Raw genomic sequence first — 17,197 nt, 5'->3', positions numbered from 1 at the left:
ATGACTAAAGATGACAAGTCAATGAGTATTAAATCTGTGTATGGATGATCTCCCTCAGGATTAAAGTAGTCTTGGAGGGTAAAGCTACTTAGTGTGACTTAGAGTGACTACGGAAATTTACTGCTGAATGAAAGCATCCTCATAGGCAGAGGCAGCAAGTTTGTAGAAATGATGGTGGTGCCCAGAATGTCCTGAGCCTGCAACCCTCTCCCCACATCTACCACCTGTGTAAGGCTCCAGGGGGCAGTTTGGATGCAGGAGAAGATCTGGGGTACAGGCTCTGGTGGGAAATGTGTCCACGAGATGGGTTGCGGGGTGCAAGCCCTGGGATGGAGGTTGGGGCAGGAGGGAGTGGGGTGCAGACTCTGGAGGGAGTGAGATGCACAAGGGGGATTGGAGTGCCACACTTAACTGAGGAACCCCCTCTAGCAATGGCTCTTAGGTGTTGGGGGTCTCTAGGTGCTACACCCAACAGCTAGAGCAGTGCACAGTTCAGAGACTCCAGCCTGGGTCACAGGGATATACACAGCAGCAGACACAGGAAGCGGCCAGCAGGAAGCCACTCAAGTCCCACTGTACTGCTGCTGGTGGCAGTGGGGGATCCTGGAGCATTTTAAGTCACCAGGGGGCAGCAAGGGGGGTAGGAGGCAGCAGGCAATGAAGTTTGGTGGAGCCCAGCACCAGCTAAGGAATATTCCTGGTGCTGGGACACCACAGGCTCATATAACTTGCCACATATGCCAACAGGTGGTAATGTGTTTTAATACATGTAATTGATTTGCCCTAATTCTCTTAAGTATTCCCATGTAGATAGGTTCAAAGGAGCCAACAGTCTCACTTCTTTCACTTAATGGAAAGCTCCTTCACTGAAGTCATACAAGAGCTGCTCACCTGAGCAGGGATAGCAACTCTGCCTTGAAATGCTCCACATCCACCATTTATCTGGAGAGAGACAGCACAAGGAAGCAGGGTGAATGAAGAGAAGAGCAAAGTATTTAAAAAGTAATCAAACAGGCATTACTACTGCCAGAGTTGGGGTAAGCTGACACAGATGGTGTGATCAGAAACACATTCCAATTATACTGCCAGCTCCTGCTCCCTGTAGCTGAAGGGATGGTAGAAGGGAGCATTCCAAAAAAATACCTTCCTTTATACTTAAACCTCCGCCTTAAACCTGGCTGTAGGATGGACTTTACTGAACCTTCTAGACATGTCTTTAAATATTTGTGGGAGGAGGGATGATAACTCAGTCCCCGCTTTCTTTTGAAGGGTGTGAGAGAACAAGGGAGTGTTCAATAGAAAAAAAAACCACTTTTGGTTCATCCCTGTCTAATGGTTTTGCTTATTGTCACTCCAATGTAATCGTGTTCTTTGGCAAGAAGTGAAAAATAGCCATTGCCTGTAAGTGCATGGATACAACACATAAATGAGAAGGGAAAGAGCAGCTCGGGGAAGGAGAAGAGACAAAGATTATGGTTTGTGTCTATCTTTTATTAGTGTATTTAAATAAAGGAATCATTTAACTCCTGCATCTTGTTTGCTGAAATTAACGGACAAGTATACCTTATATCACTGGTTCCCAACTTGTGGTCCACAGACCCCTGATGGTCCACAGTGGTACTGCAGGGGGGGGGGGGGGGGTCCGTGGAAAGTTTTAACTTTTTTAAAAAAAGTTTTAAAGTTTTAAATCCTTACTTCTCTCTTCTTACTTTCCTTTTCTTTTTATTTTCCTTTTCTTTTTTTGTCTCCCACAGAGGTCCATGAAATTTTAATATATTGAAAAGGGGTTCATAAGCTCAAAAATGTTGAGAACTACTGCTATATACTATCATTACTCCAGGAGGAATTGATGTAGTCAGAAAAGATACTTATTAAATATAGTTGGGAATTTTTCAGTGCAATGATTTTATATTATGAATAGTCTGTCTAGGGAGTCTGGACTATAAGGGGATACAAGAGCATGAGGCAGCTAAATTACAACCTCCATGAGGGATAACATATCTTAGGGTACAAAGTAAATGTTGAAGTGACTTGAAAAATGTTGCTTCAGGAATACCAAAACCTTTTCTTTACATTAAAATATATAACAGTTCACCATTTCCAAAATGTCATTACTTTGAACTTTCCTTGAAAAAAAAAGTTATTTCACTCATTGTCCCAAATTGGGATGAAAAGAAATGTTGAAATATGGGAATTTCCCATGAGATAGAAATTCTGGTTTTCACTCAGCTCTAATATGGATATTGAAATAAGCCTGGGACGTAGCTAGTAACAAGCCTATCCTTGCAAGAAAGGAGGTTTAACAATCAGTAATGGTCAGGATCTCAATTTTATCTCTAATAGAGAAAATGTAGCCTGGCTTGGATTTCTCTTCAAAGTAAAACCAATACCATGGAATAAATTGCAGAAATATAAAGCTTATCTGAGATGTCCTTTACCTGCAGCAGCATAATGCTCCTGAGCATTAGTCAAGGGACCACATGCTGAAATCACCACCATCATGGTACTATTCAAAGACAAACTCGGCTGATCCATATTTTGCTCGTTATACGTGTAGGATCCTGTAAATAGTTCTGCTCAGTTTGATTAAACAATGATACATACGTGGTGAAGGATTCATGAAAGTGAGCATTGCTCTGCAACCAATCAATTCCTAACTCAGTGAAGTTTATGTGATTTACTTCTAAGATTTAACTTTGAAATATTACAGTTAAGCTTTTTCCAACATTTCCTTTATATTGAAAGTGCACACTTAAATCTGAACAGTAGATTTTTCTCAGCTGCTTTTCATTTAATTATATTTAAGAACATGATTTCAAGAAGAACAAAAGGGCTCAATGTCTCATAATGATGAAGGTTGCAAATGTTTAGATATTTGAAGTAATCCTTCTACCTTTTCTTTGTTTTTATAAAAGCAGAGCTTGCAAAAGATGCATTTTAATGTGACTCTGCCCTAGATGGTACTGAACAATCCATTTAGGAGAGAAACAAGAAAAGAGTTACTAATGTAAGAAACAGATTACCATGATGTGTTTACTATATGGAAATTGAGAACTCTGAATTAACTCTGCCAGAGTTTTCAAAATAAAGATTATTAACAGCGATTTGGGGGGGGGGGGAGGAAAGGAGGGAGAAGGCCAATGGACAACATATTTTGGTCTCCTTTGCATTTAAATAAAGTCTCCACATAAATCTTACAATTCTCAGAGATCCCGTAGCTTCAAGCAACAGTAGTTTAGCTAAGTGACATCACAAGTCTGAACTACAAGGTAAGGCACAACTTGAAACAGCAAAAATGAGTTTGAGACACTGCCAGCCATTCAAATTAGGATCAATGTCTATTCCCTTGCCTTACTTAGGTTTTGAAGTGACTCATAGGTGTTTGTTTGAGAATCTGGAATGATTCATACTGTTGGGTCAATGTACTGTAATCCAGGGATGGGAAGTCTAAAAGAAATGCAGTTTGTAAATAAAAATCACACCCAGATCCACATGAAAACAAACATGCCTTTTCTCAACAAGCTTGAAAACATGCAAATATGTGTTTCTAAATTGTCAGCTGAACATAATTATTTGATTGCCATTATACTCCCGGTCATAAAAAAGGCACAATAAGAATGCTTAGAAATGAGTATAAGAATTGAAGTTAAGTACCTATGTTGCTTTTCTTTATGACATCAGATAGGAGGGTCTTCTGAGAATTTCACAGACATCACTTGCTGTCTTTTGCATCGAATGTTGTATCTGATTCATGTTTTAATAATGTAACTCAACATCAGACCAACATAGCGGTTCATTATAATGCGTATCTTTTGTAGCTACATGCTGAAACTTACACAACCATTTCACATGAGTAACAAGCAAGTCTTATGGTGCAAAATGTTGACACTAGGTTTTCAGGAATGCACTATACTTATCCAATAGCAATCCAAGGAGTTTACAAAGGGGAAAGCTAAAGCAGAAATATAAACTGAGACACTGAAGTAACAAAGACCATTTTTGCAACCGTTCTGTGATCACTCCATCTGAGCTTCAACTACAACTACTCTACCAAGTCATCAGAGGCCGCTGAAATGCTTGCTCAACAGTACACAAGCTTTTGAGGAGTTTATGACATGCTAAAACAGATCAGGAACTCATTTATCACAGATGTATAAGAGCCTGATAAAACAATGGTCAATCATCCACTGTAATCATTGACTACAACCGAGCGATGTCATTTTGTATCAGCTCATAATCTGCTTTGTTATTTTTATGGCATTGCATCTTTATAGATGAAATTATTCACTGTGAAGATAGACACACACAGTGAAATAGATGAGTGGTCAGATTATTGGTGTGGGGTGACCAGAGCTCTGACTCTGCATGACAATGTATCACCGCACCGATGTGTGCCCCGTTTTCTTTATTTTAAAACTCAGCAGCAAAATATTGTTTATTTTCTCTTCCAAATTAATTTCAGTGTATGGCATCTTCAGATGCAGTTTCTCTTGGTTGTTAAATGTAGTTAATACTGGTTTTTTCTGTTTGTTTGTTTTTAGTCAGTTTGACTGGCAAGAGAGCTACATTTCATCTTCTGCTAACCTTTTATCTCTAAGGTTTCTACAATGTCTGTAGAAAAATGACTGGATTTGGCATTGCTACTGGTTTTAATGTACTTAAAATGCTGGTGAAGAGGAGAATGTAAATGAGACACTTGAAAATATCTGATTGGCGCACATTTCAAAGTCTTTTAGCCTAAAGGAGATAGTAGAAAAATATAGTGGAAAAAAAGGGCTGGCCCATTCTAAGCTTATATGAAAGTGAGTCCCCCCCAATGTGTTACTGACTGATCATTTGGACACACTGGGTTGAACATAGTTGTGATGTGATGTGTTTCTTATTTAGTAAAGTATATACTTAGTATTAGCGTAAGTGTGCTTGATATTTGTGGCTGTGATTTTTTCAGGCTTTTGAAGAAATGTTTATATTTTTAGCACATAGAGGAGTCTAGACTGTGTGCTTTGCCTTTATTTTTCAGCTTGGGAGAGTATGTGTGTGAACAAGCTCTTCTGTAATGTTATGATAATCTTTGCCAGAGAAAGAAGATCTTTGGGAGTCTTTTCTGTGTTATTTGTTTGTATCTTGGTAATTGCCCATCTCCATCTCTTAATTCTGTATTCATGTTACAGACAGCAACTACTGAATGGTAGTTTCTTCTTTCTTGTGTAGGTTTGTAATTATATTTGCCTTTGTGTTTGAGGGAAGGACTGCACTTGTGAGGCAAATCGTATCTTTCATAAATAAACTGGATCTAGCTAGCCTTTCAGGAAGAAAGCTGATAAAAGATGGGTTTGATTTATCTATACTAGTGGGCATCTGTCACTCAAACATGGTGGCTTTAGCCAATACTCAAACTTGTATTACTGGCAGATGGATTAAGAAATGTCTTCAATCCCTGCAGGCGTGGGGATAAGGTCAGAGAGTCATTCATATGAATAGCAGCTAGTACCTGCCAATGTGAGATGAGCCAATTTTAAAGTAGTTTTCTTCCTTCCCTCTCCCATGAACAGATCATTAGCAATTACAGGGAAAGCATCCCTTCCCTGCTCAGTTGGCAGGTATGTCTGCTGAATGTCTCGTCTGCCCTGCTGAAGCATGAGGTCAGTGGCCCACTGTTCAACCCAGATTCTGACCCACTCGTGCTGAGTTCAGTGGGAATTGGATTAAGCCCTTCAAACATCACATGTGTCCTTGCAGGTTTCAGTCATTCTATTCAGAGACTCATTGGATTGGATTATCAATTGTCTGGAATATGATAGTCCCCTGTGTCTGGGGAAAACTACTCTGTTCAGGTATTAAGCGTATAATGATTTCATTTGGCAACTATTATATAAACACGTGTGCTCTTATTGTGTGTTTTATTAAAACGGAGCCTTTTAAAAAATGTGTAACTCATATCACTGTCTCTGTCCACTAAAGGTATGGTGGCTCAAATTTATAATCACTATCTTTTGTCCAGATCCCAACAATAATGTTAGATTATTATGTATCTACAGCATTCATTTCCTCATGTATATGTTCATCAGAGCTTTGGGGAATATTAATTTGAACATTTCAAACAATAATGAATGGACTGTGACTTTTATTTCCCCTCTCTGTGGGGTACTGTTTAAAGTCAATTGAACTATCCAAATGAGTTCTACCTGAAATTAAAATATGTAGGCATCCATTTTACTTGTACAATGATGTGTGTTTGAAATAATCCTTAGAGTGCAATTTTGCACCTTCATTGGTGATTCATAAGATGAACCTTGTGTGCAAGCTTCAGCGCTTACAAAAATAGGAAGGGATTCAGAAAATTAAACAGTTTAGTAAACAAAGTTGTCCAAAGGGAAATCATTAACAAAATCTGATCTGCTGAAGGTGCTCAGTGGAAAGTAAAATTACTCTATTACATAAAGTGCTAGACACTATGAATACTCAACGTACTACCTGGGGGAAGGAAATATCTTTTAATAGAAGGCAATGATTGTATTGCTCTTTCTAAAGTGAAAATTGTTTTTGCCCCCAAATACTGGTATGACTCAGGTTATCCGTTTCAAGCAATATTAATGTGGAAAAACTCTGTCATCACGGAAGTCAATGGGAATTTTGCCACTGATTTCAATGTAGCTCGCATCTCATTGAAGATGTAACAAGAGGAGGAGTGTGTGCATGTCTGAAGCAAAGAACAGTGTAAGAAGGTGTGGAGGAGGATGTAGAGGACTGTGACCATCACGTTTTAGCATCAACAACAGTAATTATCACTGGCCACTTGGTGATGCCCATGATTCAGGAAACTGCTTAAGCACTGTTCAACTTCTACCACATTGTTAAGTCCCACTAAATCATTGTGGGTTATGCGTGAGTTTTTCAAATTGAAGAAAGGGCAGATAAGCACCTAACCCCCATTTATATCTTTCAACTGAATCCCCCCAATTGTTTCCTGTATTGGAGCATAAAGATGCACACACCTGGTCCTGAACTGAAGAGTAGACTTGTGGGAGTGGTGAATTTAAAGGGCCCGGGGCTCTGGGATCCATTGCTGTGACAGTAGCAATGTGGGCCCTTTGGAGTCACCGGGCCCCGAGGGCAGTGGCTCTTTTCCTCTGCCTCCCTGCCCCTCAGCATTAGTGGGCTTGGATGGGGCTTCAGCTTTTTGCCCTGGGCCCCAGCAAGGCTAGCCCTGCTTAACAGCCCCCCTTGAAACCTGCTCACACCACCCCAAGGGGACCCAAATGCCTTGTTGAGAACTACTGGTATAGAGGCAGCTATTATGGCTTTTCTCAATTCATGAATTCCTCGATGCAGGAGAGCTTCAAACTCCCTTTGTGCTGTCAATGACGTAATGGCAGCATTTGGATAGACAAGGACCTTGCTTAAAATGTTTAAGAATTGCTGAGAGAACTATTAAAGCTTGTTTCCTCAGAAACCGCACTCCAGTATCAATATACACTCTCACAAAGAGTTATCCTCAGGTGAACTGTTACATCCACTCACCTTTTGCGACCTGAGCCACATGAACCAATGACTGTGCCAATGTCACGGTCTGCAAGCTTCAGACTTTCCGCTTGCCAAAGTCCCATCAAAATAAATAGTTCTACTCATGGATGAGATGCAGAATCAAACTCAAATGAGAATCTATCATAAAACTTAGTTTTCTCTCTAAATCTTCAAGATGGTGTCGGGTGGTAGAACTGAATGACTAATCTCAATGGGAGTTAAATAATCCTCATCTAAAGCAGGAAAATTGCTACCTAGTTTTCTGCACCTATCATCTACGCTAATTTTACCAATGACACATGCGCTAACCAAGTTATGAGTTTAACTGCTCTCTCGGAGCAGAGTACTGACACTACATGGAAAAATTCCCATCCCCTATCCCTACTAGTGCCTAAAGTAGTGCTCTGGTGCAGGGGAAAAAAGTATACATTTTTCTGGTTTCGTCGTGTTAGGAAAAGTGAATCCTAACCTCAGAATTTAGAGGACTCAGTAATTATTGCCCCATTCAAATAGGGAGTCACTAGCTGATGCTATGTTATAAAAAATTCACAATTTATTTAGGGCAAGTATGTCAGTATCTTAACAGAGATTCAGTGAGAGATGCTGCCTTATATACTTTGGGTACCTGATAATCTTATGGAAAACTCTGATAGAATTTAGCAGAACTTGAGCCATCTTTTATGAACTATTATGAAGTATTCTATTCATGTTATGGAATCTGTTAGAAGATCCAAGTGGGACATTGTTCTTTGTTAAATTTTGTAAGTTTTAGAATAATTTCTACAGAACCCTCTTGCTGCATTTCCCTTGAACCGGCACCTTTCCCTGTCAGAAAAGCAATGCAGGAGACGAAGTAAGGTGAAATATCATGCCCGCACAATGAGGGATAACTCAATATTTGGTCTCTCATATGTCCTAGGCAGAAGCTTTGAAGGAACAGCCAGTGATTTTTAGTCCCATGAGAAATGACAACATGAAATAGTAGGGGATTTTGGTAATGGAATAGCAATATCAGGAAAGTTGCAGTATGAGTGCCATCTCAGTATTGTGAGAACCGCCATTTAAGTGTCATTATGGCCACTCTGATTAAACAGGAATTTGTGGAGCACCAACTGGAAAATCTTGAAAGTAGAACAAAGAAAATAGCAAACCCCTGTCAATATTTACACGTGATGGTATTTAGTCAATATAACTCATATACAATTGCAAAAACAGAGTGCCAAATATCTGCTGACAGAAGCAAACCTTATGATCTGCCTAACAGTGACTATATTTTCTGTTGGGTATAAAAAAGTACCCAAATATTTGACAAGATTCCCTACATAGTTTCCAAATAAAGAGTACAAATTGTTTACTTGCCTTACTAAAACATTTTTTAAAATAGTTATAAAATTTTATGATGGCTTGGCGAGGCGATGTCATCATTTTCCATGCTTCATGATTCAGAATAATTAATTTAATAAGTGTGTCATATGAGGAGAGTAAATAATGGAGAGAGATAAATGATTACTGAAGCATATACAAATTGCAAGGAAAAACAAATTGCCAGCCCAACATAAAATATAAAAAGCTTTGAGGGATATTTTTCTAATAATTTGATTGGTGTATTAACCTTTAATAGCCCAACTTTCAAACATGGACACTCAAAGAAGAGGAGTGAAATTTTCAAAGACACCCTAGTTTTAGGATCTTGAAATCCTAAACTTCAATGAAAGTCAGTGGGACTTAAGATTTTAAGCGCCTAAGTTATACTCAGGCTCTTCAATCAGTTAGGTGCTACAGTGCTCAGTACAGCAATGCCTAAAGACCTTTTAAAATCTGAGCCTTAGCCTCCCAGTAAACTAGGTGTTTTTGAAAATTTTGCTACAGATTTTGTCTCATATATGGATGGCTCAGTTTGACATTTATGCTTGTAGGTATCCATTTTATATGCCCATTTTTATATAAATTAAAGTGTCCGAAAAGGAGAATTTAAATGTTCAAATTATCTCATCCTGTTTCAGATTCTATTTTTTTAAATATTTGGATATTTAAAAACAAAAACAAGCACACCTCAGCTGTCTGCATGATCTTCTCCCTTCTCCCCTCCCCCCCCCTTTTTTTTTTCCATTTTGAGGACAGAGTTAACAAAGATTTTTTCTCTTCTCTCTTACTAGTACCTCTGGCTACCTTTAGTATGATGGATCACTTTTTCAGTAATCTTTAAAATAGCTTCCTACTTCTAAAATGACGTTCCTTTCAGGTGTTATATAGACGTTAACAGGCAAGTGTAAATGAGTCAAAATGCACATAAGCTTCATGAAAACTTCACAGACCTTTTCTCTAGTGAACAGTTACATATAACAGCTGTTAATACTTTGGATCCAGGAATAGAGCTTCTTTTTTCCTATTTGAACACTATCATCAAAATGCTGATCTGACTATCAAAAATAAATAACTAATAATTTAAAAAAACAGCAAAATAACATCTTAAATTATAGGAATAAGAATAAATGTATGTATTTGCACTGGATTATCATTTCAGAAAACATCTGGGTATTAAAGAATTATTCTCATCAATGCAGCCAAACAAAGCATTGCTTCTTTTGCCCCTATTTTATTCCTGCAACGATAACACTTGGAAAAAACAAGCAACACAGACCCAATCAGCTGTGCTTTCTACTAATTTTTAAATGTAAATTTGATTTCCAGGCCAGTACATTTCTTTTTTCTGAAAGTTGTAGTCTTGGATATTATCAAATATTTTTGCAAGGTTTTTTTTTTGTCAAACATTTGGCGAAGGGCCTTACCGACAGTGTTTGTGAGATCCTGTTAACGTTTCAATCACAAAGCATTCCCCGTCATTGAGACAGTATGCAAGATCCTTGTCTTTGCATGGCTTAAAGTGCTCAGATCGCTCAGTGGAATATGTTGTGGTATCTGTGAAGAAAACATATTGAGAGAAATGCCATTAGACTACCATTAAAACGTGGAATGTCATTACAAATTACATTAAAGTCTCTTGAAATCAATGGGTTCAAAGCCATTGGGTTGACCAAGACAATCCAAATTATTAACTTCATTTCAAGGTAGGTTTAAACATGTGACTTGCCTACTTTTGCTTGCTACTTTTACAGAAACTGGTTATCCTCAAAAGTCCATCTGGTCTTTTTCCATGACTAACAACCACATATTACATCTATCCACTGCATAGATGAGTCTGAATGAAACCCTTAGTAATTTTCCTTTTGTTGGTACACTTTCAGAAATCTGTCATGCTTTGGCTGTGCCTGCCGCGGCACAGTATCACAGGAACAGCAACCTGTTTCATCCTTAAACCAGCCATATGTATGGGGAGAATAAGAGGGACAATTTATTTCCAGTCAGAGCTGGTTAAATTTTTTGAATTAAATTTACTAAATTTATTTTCTTGTCAACAATGGTTTTCTTTTAAAAGAATCTTTTAACTTTTTTTATTTAAAAAAAATTATACTATAAGTTAAACAGCTTCAACCACAAAGAAGAGGTCAGGAAGAGAAGGTGAAAAGAGCCGGCTGAAGATTCTCTTTCCTAAAGGGCACTGATTTCAGAGACCTTTTACCTAAGCTGAGTCACTCGCTTAGGAGATATAGTCTTCCTAATGTCTGGGAAAATGTAATAATGATATTTCCAAGGAACATAAAACTTAGGTTAGCTATAAAAGGTATAACATGGCAGTAGCACAGTCTTAAATTCTGGACCTCCTTTTCTGTTGCCTGTTCCATTTTTCCCTCAGAATAGAGTGGTTATTGGTATAATCACTTAAAAAATGTGAACACATTTATGGGAATGCATTACAATATTTCTGCTGCTAAGCCAAAAAAAGTCCCTTGCAATTCATAAACATTTTGCATCCTTTCCACTAAACCTCCTCCACCCATCACCCAGACTGGCTATGTTTAAAAAAATCGTTAAATGATAACATTCTACAGCTGGCAGCAAATTGCTTCATTAGCTTCCTTTGTTTTCCCCCTTTGTATGAGAAAACAGACAGTCTGAAGCATTTATTCATGTTGATTCAACTGCTCAAAAGGACAGAAGGCACAAAAAAGAAAGGAAGAAGAGTCATTTGACTTACTCGGGTCTTGAGTACTGTCTAGAAAAGTAATGAGAAATGCCACTATGGGGAAGTACTGTCTAAATGTAAGTACACTATGCAGTCCATTTGTATATTAATGCAGTTACTGTACACAGAAGTCAGTTTTAACCTTATGGCCCTGTATGAGAAATATTTTATACCACTACACAAACACATCCCCAAAGGGAATATGGTGAAGCTGCACAAACATACAAAATCATACATCCTGGTCTAATCCTGCTCCCTCTCACTAAACAAGTGAGAACAGTGCTCATTTTCACTGCAAAGGTGGCGTTTTCATGCTGAGGCGGTGTTTCAAAGGGGCAGCGCTGTGGAAGCCTGGAATCAGCTGGAGTCCTCAGCTGATCCCAGGCTCAGTGCAGCTGCCCCTTGGAAATGCAGCGATGGCGTTTCAAAGGGGCAGCACTACAGGAGCCCGGGATCAACTGGCATCCCCTGCTAACCCCAGGCACCATGCAGCACTGCCCCTTTGAAGTGCTGTGGCAGCACTTCAAAGGGGCAGCGCATTAAGAGCCTCAGATCAGCTGGTGATGCCAGCTGATCCCCGGCTCCATGCAGCACTGACCCTTTAAAGCACCAAAACGGCACTTCAAAGGGACAGCACAAGCGAAATGTCCAGCTGATCCCAGGCTTTGCAATGCAAAGCCCCTTTGAAGTGCTGCTCCATTTTGGCGCTTTAAAGGGGCAACCCATTAGGAGCCTGGGATCAGCAGGGCACTCCAGCTGATCCCTGGCTCTGCGTGCACTGCGCCTTTGAAGTTCCAGAGCAGATTAACCCATTAATCCTGTCCTGCGTTAATTGCAGGCATTAATGCAGGTCAATTGACAGCCCTAGTTTTTGAAATTGGAAATCATGTCCCTTGAGTTTTCCATGAAAAGCTTTCAGCTTTGGATGTGAAAGGTTAACATTTTAGTTATTCTTGTTACTTTTTCTCCCCATGATAATTCTTTATATATGTAAAGTATGTAATTGCAACAAAAAGCAAATGTATAAAATGAGTTGTTCTGAATAGGACCCCAGTCATGAATTTAGGGGAAAACATGGGAAAGAATTAAAGGGCTACTATCCATATGTGTGAACTCTTTCTAAGTGGTCATTTCTTTAAGATGATTACATTGAAGGATCCTTCTTTTGCAACCGACATCTACCATTCTCCAGCCTACTGTCAAATACTGAAGTTCCCTTCCCCTACATGAATTGTCACTGATGTTACCCATTTTTGGTTTACCTTAAGTTCTTGTGGGCAGCAGAACCATTCAAACATATTTCTCTGTTGTAAAGGCTCTCATGTGGGCCCAGATGTTCTCAAATAGAGGCTATATAAATGCCACTAACCCATGCTTTGGTCGCTCTTTTTCTGAGCTTCCAATCCCCAGAGTCACTTATAAAATTAGTAAATGAAGTTGTTCTTCCCTATAGCTCCATTTTCCTATTCCCCTTTGAACTTTATTCAAAACTACTTTTTACTGGAGTAAATTAAATCTAGCGGTGGATAAGATGAGCTCCTTGTGTTAAGGCCAGAAAGTGGCTTCTGGAACAAATCACTGGGAAGTAGAGTCAATCTCCAACACAACAATTTTCTTTACAGATTGTCAAATGCCAGGAATTCTGCTAGAATCCATCCTTCTAAATTAGGATGTAGAATTTCTAGGTTCTCTTTTCCCTTTCCTTCGTTGGCTTGCGTTCTTTACAAAGCATATTAAGGAGCAGCATGAATGAGTCTAGTGGGCTGAGCTCGGACTTGTTACCTGACCTTGATTTAGCAAGAGAACAAGAATTTGATTTAATGGAAAGAGCTTTACATCCTTCATTTAGCAATGGGAACTTTAGGATTTTAATTTCCAAACAACTTAGGTTCTGAAGTGAAAATGAGAGAAAATTTTAATAGATTTTTTAACTGAAATATTTTTATATAATGTTTGGGTCCCAAAGTATTAATTTTATTTCTCTTATTGTGTCTTCTCTCATCCGAACCCTGGATTAGCCAATCATCTCCTTTGTCACCTGCCAGCACCGGATGGTTCCTGACAGCTCAACTGCTTTTGCCATAGTCAGTTTGAAAGGCAGATCAGTTTTGTTTTCCTGGAAAAGGAAAATATTTACGGGGTCCATATCAACAGTACAGGCTTGATAACTAAGCCTGTTTTAAAATGAACGTAATGTAAGGTCTTCTGCATTTGCTGTGGAAAACTAATCCAACTAATTCACAGAGCCCTCATCATTAGGAATGTTTTCCAGACATACAGCTTTACATATAGGTAAATGTAAGGGAAAAAACGATACTCTAGGATAGGCGTAGGCAAATACTGGTCCATGGTCTGGATCCGCTCCCCCAGGGTTAGTCCCTGGTGGGCTCCCACCTCTATGTTTACCCGCACCTCCACAGGTATCAGGCGATCACAGCTCCTCTTGGCCACTTTTTTACTGCCCACCCTTGCTCTAGGAGTTCCCTTTGTATCCACTCATGCACTGCACCAGTTTTGAAAATCACTCACCCTCCTGGAGTCTGCCCAAATTGTTTAACCTTTCAGACACGTGGCAAAGCCTATGTTTTTTTCTCTTTTCTCTAAGGCTGTGGAGAAGGAGGCCTAAGCTGCACTAAGTACATTGGGAACTTCATAAAACACTGTTCATATTTGATGAAGACAGTAGACAAGGAAAAAAAGAAGAGCAAAACTCTCCAAAAACAACATATTTCACTCAGAATGCCCAATAGGAAGCTTGGAAATTTATCAAACACATTTTTTTAAATAAGAAAATTAGTAGTGAAACATTAAGATTGACAAACAAGCATACGGAAACTAACTGGAAATTACTAGAAAACATGGGATGGTCTAGATGGAGGTTGGCCCTGCCATGAGTGCAGGGGACTGCACTTGATGGCTTCTAGAATACCTTTCAGTCTGTGATTCTATGAAAACTCAATTAAATCTTGGGTCCATTGAAGCCATTGGCAAAACTTCCATTGACATAAGGGGATTAGAATTTCACTTTTATGACTTGTACTTTTGTGGGGAGTAGCAGCATATAACTATCCCAATAGTATAATAATTTCCTGGGGACTAGACACTCTTTCTGTGGTCTACATTGCATGCAAGAGAAATTTAACAGCATATATATTATTCTGTGTATTCACATGTATGTGAAATAAAAAAGTATGAATACAGTACTTCTATAATAGCCAGATTAGTGTCATCTAGGGAAAAAGTATAACAAACACCCTAGCATTGCATTTTTCTTTCTTTAAGAAAATGTAACAAGTTTAAGTGCCTTTTAAGTACCAATGTTTGTTAAGATTTAGCCTCATGCTACTGAATGAGGATGAGTGTTTAATAAATAATCAGATACTATGAAGAAAAATGTTCAAAACTAAAGTGATTTTGATGCAGTTATCACAGGCCAGGGAAAAAATGCCATGAAATGGAGAGGTTCTGTCTTTGGCAACACATGCTGTGGTGGCATTAGCAGAGAAAAACAGCTCTGTTAATTAAAAAAATCCCCCAAAGCTGCAATGATAAATTACAGATAAAAGCTAAACACAGCATTCTACAAATTAAGCTTCTGCTGGAAAACAGGCGTTTTATTTGGTTTAATTAGCTTCTTTGAGCTAAGTTTCCTAATACCTATCTCAAAAATGGAAAACATCACTCATATTTTAATAATATTGTTAAATTTTAAAATGTGTGTCTAAAAAGGCAGCATTGTATTAACTAGCAATAAAACCATGAAAGTTGGAGATTCCAATACACATCTCCTAGACATGTGGTCTCAGACAAATGATCACATTTCAATGTCATAGTATTAAACTCTATTAAATTCAGATATGCCTTGAAACCTTGCAAAAGGAATAGAAAGTCTAGTTTGTGTGGCTGATAGAGTTTATTCTACCATATTTATTTTTTTAACAATGGGAGAGAGGATGTATGACTTATGCAAATGTCTTTAATTTTGTCTTAAACAAAAAAGAGGCTCCCATGGTAGTTTCACTCAACACACTCATACTGAAATGCAGAAAATGAAGGAGCAATCACAACAATGATTGAGCAGAATACATTTCTCTAATTTTTCTAGCACAAAAGCACCATGCCACCAATTACTTGCCTAGAAATAATAGCCACTGTATTTTTTGCTGGAAATCAGAGAGAGGCTCGGTCATGTTGATAAATTTGAATCAGCTCCTTAAATCAGCCCATTTTCCCTCATGCTCCCTAGAGTCCAAGTGCAGAATCAAATACAGATCGTACCTCCCTGGTTTGGCATCTTTGATATCTGATTGGTCCCAAACCAGGGAATCCACTGAACCAGGGGAAGTCATTGCTGGCCCCTCGGCTGCTCTTCACCACAGATCTCCACTGTCACCTTGCCTCTTTCCCCAAGCGTCCTCCCTATCCCTGGTCCTCTTCCTCACTCCCTGAGCTTGAGAGCTGCAAATAAGCTATTTGCAATGCTCCAAAAACTCGAGGAGGGAAGAAGAGGAGTTGCTGAGCGTGGGGTCCAGCTTTTCCCCATAAGTGTTCTAGCCCAGGAGCACCCACAAGGATGCCAGTGCACAGATGTTTCTGGACAATAGAATCCCAGAGTATAAAGGTTAAATCTGTACTTGAAATAGAATGTGACCTTGTTCCCAGAAAAAAAGAGAAAGGGGTTAATGAAGTTTTCATAACAGTTTCCCTGTTTGGCATCACAACATAGTCACATGGAGTAGAGTGATTCAAATCAATGAGACATATTAATGAAGTCTCAAGCCAGTTCCAAGTTGTCTGTATGCGTGCAAATGACCGCATGAAGTCAGAACAGGCTGCCTGAGATTAAATTATAGGCCCATTAACACATTTCTAGACTAGACACAGGCCGTCAAAATACTGTTTTCCTATTTTGAAAATACAAGTTAATACATACAAAATATCTGTTCAACAGTGTCTGACAACATGAAAATGTCAGGAAAGAGTTAGAAAAGAAAACTCTTCATAATGATTTATGACATAGGATATTTACATATAGCAACATCTTGATGATTTGTTAGGCTATGTTCTTGCCTATACCTTTGCATAGAACTCCCACGGATACCAACAGAAATTTCATGAGTAGGAAATAGTTGGGAAAAGACCCCCAGTAGACACAAATGACGAGACTATCGAAAGAGTTCATCACCTGTAATTAGGGTCAGAATGTTAGAAGAGCTCAGTTCTGATTAATGCACCAAAATAAGCAATTAAAAATCCAGAAATTCTGAGCACCCAATGTGCTACATTATTTTGAAAATCCAGCCATGAAAGAGACAATGGGACCTGCAAATTCCTGAGTAATTGGACAATCAACCACTAATTTAGGTGGCTGCTTAGTTGGGTGCTGACAACTTGAAAAATTGGCCTTGAACTCTTCAGAAAATCTGGTATAAAATATTCATCAAAATTCACGATTGTTTGCCAATGTATGTCTGTTGCCTGATGCTATAACAGCATCCACTTTGTCAGAAAAAAAAATATAAATTTGATTATAAATACACTTACATAGACCGGAAGAAAGGTATGAAAAGATATTCAAGAGGCAATATA

At 38.7% G+C, this 17,197-nt stretch overlaps 1 protein-coding gene across 1 annotated transcript in view; it reads right to left on the bottom strand.

Annotated features, from left to right (window-relative positions):
• The window catches only part of NRG3 (neuregulin 3), a 912,476-nt gene that overhangs the window by 532,059 nt on the left and 363,220 nt on the right, over positions 1–17,197 (bottom strand). The window contains exon 2 of the mRNA XM_006112415.5: positions 10,314–10,443. Coding sequence (XP_006112477.2) covers positions 10,314–10,443 — 130 coding nt within the window. The remainder of the gene's footprint in view (positions 1–10,313; positions 10,444–17,197) is intronic.

Source organism: Pelodiscus sinensis, chromosome 8 (genome assembly GCF_052426305.1).
Source record: "Pelodiscus sinensis isolate ZL-2025 chromosome 8, ASM5242630v1, whole genome shotgun sequence".
In the NCBI taxonomy this organism is placed as follows: Eukaryota; Metazoa; Chordata; order Testudines; family Trionychidae; genus Pelodiscus; species Pelodiscus sinensis.
The sequence above is the reverse complement of the archived record's forward strand: the minus strand, read 5'-3'. Positions and strand labels throughout refer to the sequence as shown.